The 17,391-nt window shown below is 45.7% G+C and overlaps 1 protein-coding gene across 5 annotated transcripts in view; it reads right to left on the reverse strand.

Annotated features, from left to right (window-relative positions):
• Positions 1 to 17,391, reverse strand: part of MYO1E (myosin IE) — a 933,795-nt gene that overhangs the window by 376,204 nt on the left and 540,200 nt on the right. For all 5 annotated transcript variants that reach the window (XM_069624389.1, XM_069624388.1, XM_069624387.1 and 2 more), the window contains one exon: positions 13,061 to 13,257. In XM_069624389.1, the coding sequence (XP_069480490.1) occupies positions 13,061 to 13,257 (197 nt within the window). The remainder of the gene's footprint in view (positions 1 to 13,060; positions 13,258 to 17,391) is intronic.

The raw sequence follows: 17,391 nt of genomic DNA on the forward strand, positions 1-17,391 counted from the left end.
TATTGCAGGGCAAGGACCTGCCTACGGACTAACCTCCTTACCCGCATATATGTTGTAGCTTTTTCTCTGCATGAGCTGAGGCTTTTCCATCTATGCACCCCCTTTTTTGTTGCATTTTACCTACCTGATCCCGCACTCTATTTGTCTTGTATAAGTACTCTGATCTGATTGCTTGCCATAACCGTATACCCGATGTAGCCCCCACACCAAAAGGCGCGGCTTTGCCAGTATATGCATCTTACCTGATTTGTCACTCTTACCTGATTGCCTGCCATAACCGTATACCTGATGCAGCCGCCTGCACCATGAGGCGCGGCTCTGCCAGTCTATTTGTCACTCCAATCACCTATGGGCTATAATCCGTTTGTATTGTCCTGTACTTTAAGAATGTCACTTCGTACTTACTGTAACTAGCGCCCTGATATCCGAGGGTTTGGTGCGCTGCTATAAATGCCCAAATAAATAAAATAAATAAATAAGGATTGGATCGAGGATGCAGAGGTTATGCAGAGGTTATTTCCCCATTTTGTGCAGGTAACCTTCAACGCTGCAATTTTTCCTAAGGACTGGTACGAGGATGTGGAATATTCTGTTTTCCTGGTGATTTATATAGCTCTTCATACACTTCTCCAGCTTCCCAAACCCATGTTGCAGGCATCCTCCATGTCCCCCCTCCCCCCAAGGCAAGCTTTTTGCCTAAGCCGTCCTCCCGCTGGGATGAGGCGTTAGTAGAAATTTTAGTCCCTTACCATAGGCTATAGTTGAAATTTTAGTTCCTTACCATTAAAGGACAATATGCTGTGCATCGATTGGATGGCTATTACATCATAGACAGTCCTGAGCTGCTGAACGTTACACTTTTCCATTGTCTCCCTCTCCCTTGCACAAGGCCAGAAGGTAATGCAATTACCTTTATCCATGCCCTTCTGGAAAGGTCTGGTAATATTTCCCGATTCCCTGTTATTTACAGAACAGTTCCTTGCTATGTAGAAACTGGCTATGTGTTCGGAAGTCTACCAGATTATCGTCACAGTTTAAATTGATGTTTCATAGGCGAGACAGAAAACAGGTTTGAATCCCGAGCTTGCGCTTAGAAACTGGTCCACGGTATTAAGGGCTTTATAAAAGTACAATTAGATGCTTTGTGAAGACATTGGGCCTCATTACAACTCCAGCGGTAGCTGTGCCGGTAAAACCGACAGGCTGCAGCTGGAGTTGTGATTTTTTTCGGCGCCTGGTTCCATGGAAACACCGGGGGATTACGATCCTGGTGTTCCTGGAAGTCAGGCGCCAGAAAAATGTAAATCCCCATTTCCATTTGAGTCCCATGGGACTCAATGGAAATGGGGAGGACAGAAGCACCGGTACCGTTAATAACGGTGCCTGTGCTTCCCGGAAAGTCTGCAGGCGAGGGACGGCAGCCGCCCGCAGACTTGGAGTGTGCCAATCCGGTAACAGCAGTGCTGATAGGCTTACCAGCACCGTTGTTACCGGACCAACATGCTCGTAATGAGGCCCACTATCATTTGGATTGCGACACTTCAGCAGTAACACAAAAGCCATTAATTTCTATGACTTACGGTTCTTGGTGAAAGAAGGGAAGCCACCATTGCCAGTGGTCATTGAGCATCAATGGGGGTCATTCCGAGGTTGGAGGTAAGGAATTACCGGCACCGGTCTGGGTGCCGATGCCGGTAATCCCTTACCTCCGTATTCCGAGGTCCCTTTGCAGATCCTTCCTTACCTCCTGCTTTTAGCAGGAGTAAAGTACGGGACCCGCAAAGGTACTTTGGAGGTTATTATGGTACCGTTATTTACGGTGCCGCAATTACCTCCTTCCCCATTGAGCCCTATGGGGCAGAAATGGGAATGGGGAAGGACAAAAGATGAATGGGGAATTACCGGTCCCTCCAACCCTGGAATGGACCGGTAATTACTCCATTAACCATGCCGGATTTGGGACGGTTTCGGAGGAAACCATGGAGCTAATTACTCCATGGTTAGCTCCAAACCCGGAATGAGGCCCAATGTTTTTGTACAGTAACGACTATGGCGGACATCCATAAGCGGTGACCAGTTCAAACAGTACTGAGTGTTTCGTACTGAAATTACTAATTCTTTCTTCGGGACTGCTCACACCATCCAGAGTTTGCTTTGGAGTGCACCAGGGGTCTGTATGGTCTATTAAAGTATTAGTGCTGAGGTGGAATAATGCACGAGCTAATGAAGTCAGAGACTGTATGTGACTTAGAAAGTACATGCATTATTTCATTTTAGCATAATATTTTAATTTATTTCAAAGCTAGACCCTCTGTATTTTATTTTAAAGCTGGACAAACATGGACACAAACATTGTTTGCATAGATGGATATTCTACGGGACACTATCATGAGATAATGGATCAACACCCAAGTAAAATGTGGCTGATACAAAAATGGCCCTCATTACAAGTTGGCCGTTGTGGAATTAACCTGCTGGGATTAATGTATACCAGCACTTTTCTGCACCAGCCAACTACAAGTTGGCTGGTGAGGTGGAGGAAATGACCTGCAGCTAAAAGCTGGAGGTAATTCCACCACCTAACTAGCAAAAATAGCCAGTATTACAGGAGCCGGTAATGCCGGCAAACTCCCCTCTGGAGTCCTCTCCATGGAATGGGGAGTTACACCATCACCCAGCACTCATAATATGGTGGACACTCCACCGGACCGAGAGCTGGTAAGGGTAATGCAGTTTGGCGGTATCCTTGCGGATTTACCATCAGCATGCCGGCAAACTTGTAATGAGCCCCAATGGCTTCTAACAGGGAGACAGGTCAATTAGGCCATAGTGCTCTGTCAATCATTCCAATTAGATCCTGCTCCGCAGGTGCAACAAAGTCCAACTGGTTCCAGAAGGTTAACATGCTCTAAAATACTGCTTAAGTTTGCCCAAAGAATGAGCTAGGCAATGATAGTTTTCTGGTCGTGTTGTGCGATTCATTATGTGTACCTTGTAGTGAGAAGCCTGCAGAAACTGCCACATTTTGATTGTCTGATGGAGCATTGTTACATCGTACGATGTCACAATGCTCCATCAGCCAATCAAAATCTGGCAGTACTGTAACTACCTATGCTTTACTGTATGTAATCTAGCGCTGGGATACCACTGGGTCCTGTGTGCATATAACAAATTAAATAAAAAAATAAATCGGAGCCAATCACTCTGCCCCTGAAACGCAACGACACCATCGCATCTTCTCTAAATGGAATCTCTTCTCAACCTGACAGAGTTAATGATGGTGCTTGCCTTTTAAAAACTGAACACGCCAAAAAAGTATCTGGTGGCATCTCAAAGTTCTATAGTACCACAACAGACACACAGTCCTGGCAGGTGGACTTTACGCAGAAGTTACCTAAGGGTTGCGTCTACAATAAGTCACTTGGTACTTTGGTCGAATGATGGCTAGCTCATGGGCATTTGGGAAAGTTCAGCTCTGGGCAGGCTTCCTTTATAGGTGGAGTGCATTCTAAGTGGAACACATTCACCCGTCAAAGGCAGTTAGAATGGATTTCACTTAACAAGGGAGTCTACCCAGAGATCCTATTCCAGTTTTGCATAATTTATGTGTCACTCTAAGCTTTTGAGACGTTTCTATTAGCTCCTTGGCACTAATTGTCTCATGGGAAGTTCTCCTGAGAAATGAGAAAGCACTTGATCATATCCTTCCACTTAGAAATCGTAACGCTTAGGTGGCCAACCATGGTTTGGAATCGTCCTGCACAATCCTTTAAACTGCCTCACCAACGTAACAATACTTCTCCCTTGTTAACTAACGCCAGACTGCTTAAAATAGTGAAGCTAAATTGTCCTGCGTGTCTGGTGGGAGGTTCACATCACAGAACTAAAGCATAACCTCCATTAGCACCCTGGGCGGAGGAGCTAGCCAATCAGGTGGCTATGAATGCGGGCTATGGGCTGTCACTACCAGTGAACGCCTGTGTATGTATGAAATATGTCATTTATAACAAGCCTTTACATAAGTGTTTCTAGGCACGACAAGAGAAGACAAGGGAGGGAAGACCGAGGGGGGACAAGACAAACAATCTTACTAGGCATAGTGTCATTCAGATCATGCAAGTACGACAGCGCAAAGAGCGGGGGAAGGGGGGAGTGCAATCAGGGCAGCAATGCTCCGAGTAAGTGCAGCCAGGGCAGCACAGCTCTGGGTGAGTGCAAGGAGATAGGGGACTGTAGGTTTACAGTTACAGTTCCTAAGTACGCGGTGGGACCGGAGGCAGTGCAGGAGAGACTGATCATGAAGGAGCCTGGTACCCAGTGAGACTCCGAGAGTAGCCAAGCAACCAGTCGGTGCAGCAGACAGATAGGTCAGCAGGGGAGAGAGAGAGAAAGCAGAGGAGAACAGGAAGGTCTTGAGCTACTTCTGGCACTTCAGGTGGTCCGGCTCAAGTTTGAGGGGGCAGGAAGGCCATTCCAGATGGAGGCACCTGCAAAGGAGAGAGATCTTCCCTCCACTCTCTGCCTTGCGAAGCGTGTGGCTCTCAGAGTTAGAGGTAGCTGAGCCAAAAGCTCGAGAAGGAAGGTGTTTTGGAAGAGAGAGTTGGATGTAGTGTGGGCCCTAGCCCTAGAAAGCCTTGTGGACGATGCAGAGGGTCTTGAACTTGATCCTTGCAGCCACTGGGAGCCAGTGGAGAGATTTCAGGGCTGGAGAGATACGGTCCCTGGGCTTAAGGCCAAGGACAAGTCCTGCAGTCCTGTTTTGGATTAGTTGCAGAGGGCATAGAGCAGAGGAAGGCAGATTGAGAAAGAGGCTGTTGCAGTAGTCCAGCCTAGAGAAAACCAGGGTTCTGGAGACAGTGAGCTCTGGGGGAAAGTGAGAAAAGGAACAATATCTCTGAGGAGGTGCAGCTGGTAGTGGGCATTCTTGGCACGGTCAGTGATGTGAGGAGAGAAGGAGAGAGTGGAGTCGATATAGGAGGATTGGACATCTGAGAGGTAGGTTGGCTCGGGAGGTTAACCCAGGGGCAACGTGCCCGCCTTGGAAGCAAGACAACACAGAGCAATACGGGTTTGATCCTTGAGTCCGTGCTTAGAAACCTCTGGGTATTAAGCATGTTATAAATGACCTATCATATCATATCATATCATATACATGAGTGTTGATCACATCCCTCTTGTTTATCACTTCACAAAGCACTGGATCAATATCAAAAGAAGTCCAGAGGTCCTCAACCAGGAGAGGGAAAACAGAGTGTGACTTTTATTATGGCCAAGTGGCTGCTGGGTACTGGTCAACGGGTAAAAGATCCCATAGGGTAAGGAGATGCTGGCTGCTAGCTAGTCGTGTGGATTAACCAACTGTTAAATGTAGCTAGGAACATGGGGATTAAGTATATTCCTATTGGTATGTGGGGAACGGGGGAAATTATTATTGCATTTTAACAATGTACTTAAGTAAGCTTGACGTAAATTGTAGATATGGGTATGCATTTATAAAAGTCATTTTTATGGCTGGAAGTAGATTTACTAAATAATACAAAATAAAAAAGTAATATCAATGAATGACCCCTAAAAGTATAAGAAAAATGAATTAATTTAAAATGGAAAAACATTGAAATTTAAAAATCCAAATATGAACATTCAGATCTTCTGGTCTGATTTTTCTTTTTCTGCTATGAGATAATTGGAAATTGTGATTTGATTCTTTCTTGGTTTGTTTCTTTTGTTTTAGTACAGAGATCATTAGTTAAAAGTGGCATTGATGTAAAAAATGTACTTTTATCTACATTTTTAAGGGAATTGTATTATTTCATAGATATTTTCTAGAGAAAATCATGAAAATAGCATATATTTCTTCTATTTATTTCAAATTTTGCATTAATTTTAGGCAAAGATGCCTATAATTTTGGCCGGTCATTCATTGATGTTAGCAAATTACAAATGGGCACACAAGTAACACGCAAGTAATTTAGTGTTTCCGACTTGACACACTTTTTTCATGTTTTATATGTCGAGCACAGCGGGAGATACCCATTCAACAGTGTTAGTCCTTTGTGTGTTACAGCCATAACCATGTTCTCCAAGTCGGGCAACACAAAGGATCTAAGAGGTGATCCTGCACACTGAGGCCCCCACGACCAACTTGACCAAGAGGTACCCAAAGAAGATCAGGATATGCACCTGAATTGACAATATCTGCAGCCACACACACTGGAGTTGTAGCGAAATAAACTCTGTAAGATTTGTTGATACAGGGGACCATGAATGGTCTGTACACTCAGAATGAAGCTTCAGCTTTGATGTCCTGCCGCTTGCTGGGCACATGTTTTTAAAGAATGGCTGTTTTACTCATCTAGTTTTTGATTCATGTTTATATCAATTACATAAAGTCAGGAGGCTTCATGCTAAGGTGTTGGGAAAGAGGAACAGGATGGCTAAAAATCATGATTTTTCCAAACTTTTCTCAATCTATTTTGTGCAAATCTTTTAAAATCTATGTTTTTGCTCATTACCTTATGGGTTGTTTTCTGTAATTGTGTGGGACAGGACCTGGCGAGGTTGAAGGAGAGAAGGATGGAAAATAACACAAGAGAAAAAGTAGACAACAGCAAAAGGGGTTCAGTGATAATATAACGTGTTCTATTAGGTCAATTAATAACATGCCCTTTCACTTTCCTTTTAATGCTCCATTTCTTATTCTATCTGCTTTTCCATTGCTTTCTTCTTCAGGCAGCAGGTCATCAATTTAAAATATCTGTTTTTGCAGCAGGCCCGGTGCTTGCTAAATGACTGATATGGACGAAACTGTGTGGGGTAGACACAAAAACACACAGTGCCACACATGTAGCACTTCTATGGCCATCACACACAATCCTGACCTCATCTTTCCACACAGGACACCTGCAAATCACAAAACCTTGCACTCAAATACTGAGACCACACTGTGCCGGAACAGCAGGGCTATGTAGCAATCAACACACTGACAATACTACAGTAACATGTGGCATTTGAGAGCCCTTAAGGTAGTCACAGGGTGGCTCCCATTGATGAGGCTGTTTAGCACGTTCTCTGTGAAAAGATCTTTTTATAAAGATCTTTTCACAAAAAGATCTATTTAGAGAGACTACTATGTGACCGCACGGAGCGGTCTTTCTAAATCGAACTGTCACGCCCCTGCCGCACACGAGTTTGCGCAGTGGCTGACAGGCTCAGCGAGACCCAAAAGCGGAGGGCGAGGAGAAGGGGTGAGTGTGTGTGTTGGTGTGTGTGTTGTGTGTCTGGCTGGATTGTGGTTCGGGGGGGGGGGGTCTCGGGTGGGGGGAGGCCTGGGTAGGCAGAGGGGAGGCTGAGAGATGGGGTTTCAGGCAGCAAAACACCCAATTTCAGAGAACCCCTCTGGGAGGGGGTGGGGGGTGGTGGCAGGCAGGGAGGAACAATGTGGGGCTGGGGGGGGGGGTGAACACCCCCCTCTGAATACTTAAAAAATATTAAAAAACTCATTTTGGAGCTCTGAAGGGAAAAAGACATTTACAATGCTGGTTTTGTGATTAAAAGAAAATCGGTCATTGTAAATCGGTCTTTTTCACTTGAGAGCTTTAAAATGGGGTCCTTTTCCATAGAAGCATTTAGCATAATTAGCTGGAATCTAGACTGCAAACGTGCCGGGACAGGTGGGTCTAGAAGCCTTTACTGTAAATCAGAGAGTGGGGCTTCCCGAGAGTAGAGCCATGTCAGATGCAGAAAGACATCCATATGTAAAGGACTTGGACATTTCTCACCAACATACCCCTGCTGAGTTTAACAATGCATGTGACTGTTTACAAATGGGATACTGAGCCCTACAGGATACACACAGCTCACTCGTGCTACTCTTTTAATATGGATCTATGCAATACATGGGGCTATTTCTTTGTTAACCGAGACGCCCATTGTAAGAAAAAGCTGAATAGTATATTTTTTGGCCTATGACACAAGCGCCTGGGAGATCTCTGGTAGGGTCAGAATCAGTGATCGAGGTGAAGGGGGACGGTCGGGAGCAGTGTTACACTACTTTTCTTTTTTTCTATTTACCATTCCTCTACTTTTTCCAACCATATTCAGCATTCGATGTAGAGGATGTGTCCATTCATGTCCCTGTGCAAGTGTAAAGTTGTAATAGGAGCCTTAGTTCCTAGTCACTTAGACTATTGCAACACCTTGTTGCATGTTGCACAATGCTTCGCCTACACGTTCCCATGCCGAGACTACAGTTCCACTACTTTTTTCGGTACACTATTACCACTGATCAGAAGTGCAACAAATCACCCCAGATCAGCCTCTTTGTTACCGTCCACCGTGACCCGAGCACCCTCGTGTACTCAGGGGCTTCCCTTGGACATCGCTCTGTGAGTTACCGGCCCCACTGAAATGTTCCTAAAAGGCTTCATGGGAAACAGGTCTGGAAATCTTCCCACTACTAGGCATCCGGGAAATACACCATAATGTCGCCCTCATTTGTGCGCCCACCACAGTCACTGCGACTTTGGAGGCGCACAAAATACTGACTCCCATTACTGCCCCCAAGTAGAGCAAGAGGGTTGCGCGGGTGTTCCCCACTCTCCTTGGAGGCGGTAACGGGAGTCAGGGGCTGCAGGGGTGTACCCTGCTTAGCATTGTGGTAAGCGGGGGACAGCAAAGTTAAAAAAACGAAAAAAACACCTGCGGTGTCAGCTCCGACTCGCGCAGTGGGAAGAACCGACACTGCAGGGATAGCGGGGAGTCGGCGGCGTACACAGAAGTGTGTCGCCGTGAAGGTAAGTGGGGTCGGGTGGGGTAGGGCTATGTGGGGTGGGGAAGGTGGGTAAAGTGATCTATTTGAGTCGACCTTTTCGTCTGCGCAGTTACGGGCGGTGCAGTGATCACATAGATTCGGCATCTGAATCAAACTCTGTGCTGGGACAGTGGCATGGCATCTCTGATGACATGAGCCGTAGTTAACATAAGAACTAAGCACCTCGAGTGTACGGAGTGAGTAGAGTACTACTGTTTCTGTTTCAATTCTGATAGATTCAAAGTGTTCGTTTTCTACAGTATTCATTTGAAAGAACAAGTTTGTCATGCCATGTTATTTCTAGTTCACAGGATACTACGCACAATACCTAACATGGAAAGACTTTACATTTTAGGAACAATGGTTTGCGTTTGTTGCAAAGGAGTTACAGACCTTAAACTCACTCAAAGGTTTGCTTCAAATAGTGGTAAAAGGAAAGGGCAGTCATGGAAAAAGGGGGCAGGGGAGAGGGACATTATTAGACAGTTTATTTTAGGATCTCCTCTCCACCATTTTGCAATGGTTTTACAAGTCCCAAACATAAGTCAAATTATTGTTTTAAGAAAAGGGGGAGTAGTGTAGCAAATGAGCTATGGAGATCAAGTCCAATCGAGGAGGAAAAGATAAAAGGCAAGTCCAAGAAGTGGGAAGAAAAAGGTGTGGAGAGGTGCCACCCAATAATCCATTTAAAAAAAGAGAGCAAACGTCTGGGGTTAAAAACAGTGAATCTAGACGATTTACGTTGAAAACGAGTTAAAGGAAACGGTCTTTAGTTCAGGGCCATTGCACTTATTGGAGGTCGACGGTCACGAGGGCGACCTGCAACAGACTACCTTATTGGAAATAATCTGTTGCAAAATGGCCTAAAAACATAAAACCCTTTTAAACAAATCTGGAATCCATGTAAGGGTTAAACCATGGGTAGGTGGTGGTGCTATGAAATGACTGTGCACTGACTCATGTTTTCCTCCTCTTCCTCCCCCTTTGTGTGCGCTCTGTGAACATTGTTAGGAACATAAAACTGCACAAATGAACCATGGGACCCAGTGCTTTGATAATGGTACTATTAATAGCGGCCTGAGAAATTGCTAAGAATTTGCTGACTGTGCCAGGCCGCTTGCAAGAATCCAAAGCATGCTTCTTTTCTTATATTTTTGAGAGTGGTAGAAAAACTCAAGATAAGCCCAATAGCATATACATATTATTCAAAGGATTGTAAAAACATATGGCGATGACGTCACTCTGTAAAGGCTTGAGGATAGGTCTGGGGACCGCCACCCGCACCGCGCTGCTAGTCCCAGAGACAGTATACAGTGGATTCCCCAGGGCCTCCACCCCATTCCTAGCCTAATGGTCTGCCAACTACAAGGCTCTCAAGCATAAGTTGGAATATGCATCTGAGTGGCGAAGGAATAGCTAACATGAGCCTCGTATTGTGCCACTCAGAAACCCAGCACCCACAGATGGCAAGTGGGCACATCGGGTTCGCAGGAAATCCTGCAGAGGTTGCTACCAGGTTAGCTCACAAACAATAGAATACAATGAAACACAAAGAAGCAGCACATCAACACCAGCCAGTGCCACCATCCTTGGGCAAAGAGACAGGATGGCAAAACAGACTGTTGAGCGCTTGGCCCACAGATCCTGGTGGCACTAAACAGAGAGTTGGAACCTCGTTCACGTCATCTGGCTGAGCATGAGCTGGGACAAATAACACAAACCAGTCCCACCGGTTAAGTAATCGGGAGGTGCTTTTGGACCAAAGCAAACCGGTTCCCCTACAATTATGGAAAGGAAAGGGACATACAAGGAGGCTTGGTCAGACCAGGAGTCGCACAGTGATCATTGAGCGAGGACACATCAAAGGAAAACAGATGTAAAAGGGAGAGGCCAAAGCAGTGCCAGAGAGAGAGGGGGAGAGAAAGAGAACAAAACAGCAGGAGCAAGAGAGAGGAGAAGAAACACAAAGAGGTGGAGGAAGGAGAGCAAAGGGAGAAGCAGCAGGAGAAACAGCAGGAGACAGCAAAAGGAGAGAGCTATTGAGAGGGGAGGAGGAACAGAGAGAGAGAGAGAGAGAGAGAGAGAGAGAGAGGGGAAAGACAGATAAAAAATGTCAGGCGAGACAAAGAGGGGGAGCATGAGAGAAACAGAGGGCAGGAGGAGAAACATCAGGAGGGAGAGTAGGAGGCGGGGAAGCATCGAGGCAGAGAGATAAGAGAAGGAGGAGAGAAATTGTATGTGAGACAGAGTGATAAGTGGAGGAAAGGTCAGAGCGGGGAGAGATCAAGACAGATTTAAAGAGGAAGGAGTACAACAATTGAAGAGAACAAGATGGAGGGGCCAGTGAAGTGGCCGCCTGCAGGGAGAACGTTGGTAGAGTGCTGAAAAGGGCCAGAAGTGTGCTCCAGAGCTGGCGGAGCAGGTTGCAGCAAAGAGCCAGAGACAAGTGATACAAAGAGAGTGGGTTAAGGAAACACTAGTAAAGCCCTTAGAGCAGAGGGACCACGTAAAGCCTTACTTGGAGGAAAATGTGATAGTATCCTGGGGGCTAACTGTTGCTGAAGACCCCGACGTCTGACCACTATCAGATATGATATGATATAATATAATAGGTTATTTATAACGCGCTTAATACCCAGTTGTTTCTAAGCGCGGACCCAGGGACCGAACCTGTGTTGTTCCGTGTCGACTTGATTCCAAGGGGAGCATGTTGCCACTCAGCTATCCTCCCGAGAAATCAAATGGTATGTATTTATTCAAAGATAGGAGGTAAGAATCAGAAGCCTGGGGGGCCCAAAGTACTCAGCCTATGCCACAGGCCCCGGGCCGTACAAAGTACTGCCCGATGGAGGGCATGGGGGGTTAGGCGCAGGGTGGGGGCAGAGGAAGGGTCACACACGGTGGGAGGGCCGCCAGGAAGCGCCTCCTCACTTAGTAGTCATGGCAACATGGCCCAAGCATGGGGAAAAGTGCGAAGGTAACCGGTGGGGGCTCGGGGGAGGGCCGGCCCCCCACTAGAATAACAAAGGAGGAAGAGGTATAAGAATGGCCTCTTGGCAAAGGAGAGGCACATTCCAAATGAGAAGCACACCCCGCTCGGGTACAGCTTCTCAGGACCTGGAAGGACAAAGGTGTAGAGGTGCTGGTGCCTGGTTGCCGAAGTCCAGGAGGACCAACTTGATGTGCCAACAAACCCAATGTCTGCTAAGGTACACTATCGAATTAAAGAAACTGCAAGCAACGGTTTGATCTACCCAGGGAGATGGAACTGAGAAAAGTAAAAGAGGCATAGAGGGAACGTCCCTGGACTATGGACCTTGGAGAAATAGAGACCTGCATAGGTTTGGCCAAAGAGTACCACTGTTTGTTTTAGTATTGCTCAGTTTAGTTCTCCCAACAAGGACCCCCTCCACTGCCCCCAATAAGTGTTAACTCTCCCCTCTTACTATTGTCCAATGAAGAATAAAGAAAAGAGGACTCCAAACAGGGTTTGAGTCATTGGTGGACCTCTAGGAAGCACAGCACCAACAGCCTTTTAAGGACTGAAATATTTTCCATTTAAGGATGAATGCTCTTGTGCCGTAATTAGTAAAATGGGTCTGCGAGGGGGCAGTCCTCATTTGGGTGCATTAGTCTGTACATGTGTGACTAGCCAAGGCAGTAAATGGTGCTCCCGCCCCCCAGCCCTCCACCCCCCAGTCTGCTCTAGGAGGAAAGAGTTTGTGTATTCCATGTATGGTAAATCAGCTTTAGAGAAGATGTGTGATATGCCTCTTTGGGTTATTGCAAAGGTATCTTCTTCACTCCCCGCCCTGACTTCCCTTCCCTACCCTCCCCCCCTACCCTTGCCCCCCCCTTTGCCCATCCTATCTCCTTCCCCCCTGACCTTAAATTGGTAACAAATACAACTTAAGGGCAATGAGGACACCAGATCACTCCCCCTTCCCTTCCCCCTCCCCCTACCTCAAATCCTACACCGTAACTCCCTTCACCTACCCCCTCCTCGACCCTCCCCACACCCCCCCCCTGTAAATAGTTCTACTTATTGTTCTAATGACCTGTTCATGTTTGTAAATATGCTTCTCTCACTTTTGTACCTGCTGTTATATTGTAAAGCGCTTTGGCTTAAAGCGCTATATAAATTCAATAAACATAAACATAAACATATTGCCATCAAACTTATATAAGGCGAAGGTGGCAACAACCATAGAACTCATAAACTCAAGCCAAGTGAGTTCTCATAATACTCACATCCACTAGGAAGTCAAAGAGGCGCGAGTGCAGGGCCTTGGCCAGGGCGTCTCTGGTGTAGCACGCTTGCTCCACGTTCAGTGTCACGTTGATGGACTCAGACTTGCCGCCCCACTTACTGTCCATTTGCCGACTTGTCAGCTTATCCTTAAGGCGGTCCTGGTTAATGCCCAGGAGAAAAGCAGGGAACGCCAAAACTACAGGAAGGAAATTAAAGTTACAGGTTTCGATTCAGCAAAAGCTTAGACATTACATATTGACTGATAGAGACAATGCTGCCGCTCGCCACTGCACAATAGGACTGTGCTAACAACAGGTCCTATGTATTGCAGGTCTATCTGAGGGAACATCAGTCTACCATACATAGAGCAGCGACATCTGCACCTCCCAGTGTACGATAAATGTCCATGTTGAGGTGGATCAGGTCAAAGGTGTCTCCAATTTATTGCTTCTTTTCAATAGCAAGAGGGTGTGGAATTGAGTACCCAAACCAACATCTGTCCATATAAACTATGCAATACGGCTCTGTGTCAAAATAAAGATGACTAAACATTTCAAAACACAAAGTCATTTTTTTCCAAGTCCGCAAACACGTCTAACCTACATACCCTTCGTAACCCAATCACGCCTTGCATCCAAGTACCTTGCAGCATGTGCTTTGTCCCCAAACTCTTCCAGAGGGAAAACCCCACACTCCCACTGGCACACCACTTCCAATGTATTCTGTACCATTTTGTAGAGAAACAGAGGGTGAGTGAGTCGCACACTCTAGTTCCCAGTTTTGAATACCTGCTAAATTTCAGGGAGTTCGTCCCTGGTTACCAAAAACAGACTACAGCTACCAGAATTCCTTGAGACCAATTGAGACTAATTGGTAACACCTGAAAAGACTGCCTCCCTGAAGATTGTTAGAGACATGAAAGCGCTTGGAGGAGAACAGCAACTTGAAATGCAGCCAGTATTCAACACTGGGAACTAGAGTGCACGCCTCACCCACCCTCTGTTTCTCTACCTATTCTGTACCATACATTGTCAAGTGAGAGGTACTGTAGGTCCTCTATCTTTCGAGAGTCGAGATCAGTGAGGTAAATGCATAAATCCACTTTGTGCTAAGATGCATCTCTGTAAATGGATTTGCAGAAGTATTTTATAATGGAATATCCAAGATTAACCATGTAGTCAGAATGACCAAATTATTCTGACAAATCACTCCAACAAATGTTTTTCTGACCAACTGATTTGATGCCCATAACATATAGGGCCTATAGAAAGGTCAGCAAAAAGAAAAAAATATTTTAAAAAGGGATAAAACAAATTGTTTAGTAACAGAGTAAAAAGGGAGAGCAGGGGGGTTATGGAGGAATTGTGGGAACTAAATAAAAAAATAATAAATCTGAATAATACACGAAATTAAAGAAATAAAACGTTGAATAAAAAGGACCCATTCTGGCAAATTTGATAAAATCATATCACCAAACTCATGACATGAGGTCTTCTACCTTTGGCTCTCGAGCTGTTTTGGACTGCAACTTCCATCCACCTTAGCCAACATAGCCAATGGTGAGGGATCATGGGAGTCGTAGTCCACAATCTCTAGGGAGCAAAAGGTTGCAGAGCCTTGGTAGATGATCAAGTCTTCCATTCAGATGAATATCCACCTTCACCCAAGGCGGTAGGGGTTCACTTTGTGTGCAGCTCAGAAAGACTTTCTTAGCCCTCTGCCTTGGGCCAATAAAAGACCAATACTTCTCCTTTTAATCATAGAGAAAATAGTCACCACTAAAATCCATGAAAAATGTAAGAAATTGCCATGTTGCATCTATTACAATATTGCAGCCGCCTGAAATGTGGCCAACGGGCCATCCTTGAGACCAGGACTATCAAAAACAAAATAAAAGGCATAAGCAAAGAAAGCCTCTTACATCAAAGAATCAACACTAAATTGCCAACCCCCGTATTCAGAAAAACAATCTGAAGGGGCTGTGCCTTTTCAGCTCAGGGTTGGACTTGGTGGAAAGAGATTCCACCTACTAGAGACTAGGACCGGACCATACAAGTTACAGGAAAAGGGATCAAATCCATCGCGCTCGGTCAGTTCTCATTCTCTGCAGCCATGTTACCTTCTCTCAGGGTCTGCCTGTCTAGTCTCGGCCAGCCACATTGGAGCTGCTTCCTGCAGCACTGTGTGCTATACAAAACACTCCCACACAACCTCACTCACCAGCTGAGTGACTGACTGGCCTGACTCAAGCCGGAGTCTTCCCAATGGTATCCCAAATGACCCATTTCAAGGAAGCGTCCAATCGGCTCTGTTGTATTTGGCGAAAGACTTGATAAACTGGAAAGCATGGACATTCCTCTAACTCCACTTCACTCCCCTCAAAGCCAGGTGGTAATTTATTATTAAGTATCAGATCAATTGCAAAGTCATCTGCATGATGCGGACGCTCAGGGCAGTTGAATGTTATGGCCACTGGTACTGAGAAAATATAGTCATTCTATAGCCCAGCAAGAAAACCCAGACCCGATTTTGCAAGCTCGTCAAACTCCTTTGAAAAGTCCTTGACCTCCATCAGACACTGGCAGTACACATGGCATTATTGTGGAAATCCCACCCATTTTCCTCCGGGATAATAGACGATCACCTGCAAATCAAAAAGGAATTATGGCTCTCCTCTACCAGCGGTATGGCTGGGCTCGACAATCCTTCGAACGGTACAAAGCATTCAGATTTTCAGAATGACCACAAAAATACCAAAAATAATTTCCACTGAACTACATAATATGTCTATTTCTCAATTTTCTCAGAACCTGACTCCATTTTACTATTTAATGTAACGACAAACCAAACCCTAAGACGAAACGTTATACATCACGCAGACATGCAGGGAATTTGTGGTTAAGGGGGCCATAATAAATACATTTTCGGGTAGGCTTTTACTAATTCTACGGCTCCAGAGCAGCCTATTATGGAATGCATTGCATTGTGTTGTGTTGGGGTATGTTATGCTAAGAAGATTTTATACTACACCAATGACCACCATAGTGGTCTTACGTTTTAAGTAAACTAAGAACAAAACAAAGCAAAAGTTGTCCAGTGAGGAGGATATTATTATTATTATTGTTATTATGGGGCATTTACTGAGCACGGGCCTAGCTTCGGGAAGCAACAGAACACTTTACAATCATAGTGGTAGAGAGCCCAATGGGTCTTGAGCTCTTTCCTGAACTGTGGAAGTGATGGGGCAAGTCTGATGTTGATGGGGAGGAGGTTCCAGAGTCTTGGAGCATAAACAGATGAGGCCTGTTTTCTGGTTCCTTCCTTCCTTCACCAGAGTTCAAGTCTGACCATTTGCTTACTTCTGGTGGATCACAGGCCTCCAGAGATGCTGAGTTTCTCTGTGAGTTAGCTTGGTGACTTCAGGATGACAGCCTTGTAGATGATGCAACAACATTTGAAGATGATACAGGGTTGCAGCGGGAGCCAGTGCAGTTCAATGAGGGTCGGGGTGATGTGGTTACGTTTATGGAGTCCTTTAATGACTCTTGCTGAAGCATACAGGACACATCTCAGGGGTGCCAGGGTAGTCACCGGAAGGCCTTCCAAAAGGACATTGCCACCTTCCAGGATGGAGAGGACCAAGGTTTGGACAGCGGACCTGAAGTTGTTTTCTGGGACAAAAGGCTTAATTTTCTGCAGGAGAGAAAGTTGGTAAACAGCCGTTTGTGTCTTCCTTGCTATGTGCTGTTTGAACGTTAGGTGTCTGTCGATGTTGAACCGAAGGGGCTTGGCACAGGTAGCCAGCCGGTGTGTGAAGTCCTCAAGGTTCATAGCCGACAGCTAAATCTGGATGTCAGGGAGTTCGATGTTGTTGGTCAGCAGTAGGAATTCAGTTGAGCTTCAGGTAAGCACTGGACATTTCAGGGCTGGATCAATGTGAGGCAGGCCTTCAGCCTGTGGTTGTCTTTGATGGAGGATATCTTGAGGTAGATCTGCATATCATCTGGACGTAGATGTTGTGTGCAGTGACGAGGGATCTGAGTCGTTCCATGTAAAGATTGAAGATCATGGGAGACAGGATGGATCCTTGCAGGACTCCATAGGTGATGGGTAGAGTTGGTGATCTGGAAGAATCCATTTGTTCGAACTGCTGGTGATTAGGAAGGTAGGATTTGAACCAGCTGAGGACGATCTCTCTGATCATCATTCAGTGATGTAGATTGGCTTTGCATGTCTGGTACTGTGTCAAATGCTGCTGAGTGGTCAAGGAGAACTAGGAGGCAAGGATGGTCATCATCGAGAATTTTAAGCCTATCGTCGATCACCTTGA

The sequence above is a fragment of the Ambystoma mexicanum genome, chromosome 11 (genome assembly GCF_040938575.1).
Source record: "Ambystoma mexicanum isolate Mex_15411 chromosome 11, UKY_AmexF1_1, whole genome shotgun sequence".
Taxonomy (NCBI): domain Eukaryota; kingdom Metazoa; phylum Chordata; class Amphibia; order Caudata; family Ambystomatidae; genus Ambystoma; species Ambystoma mexicanum.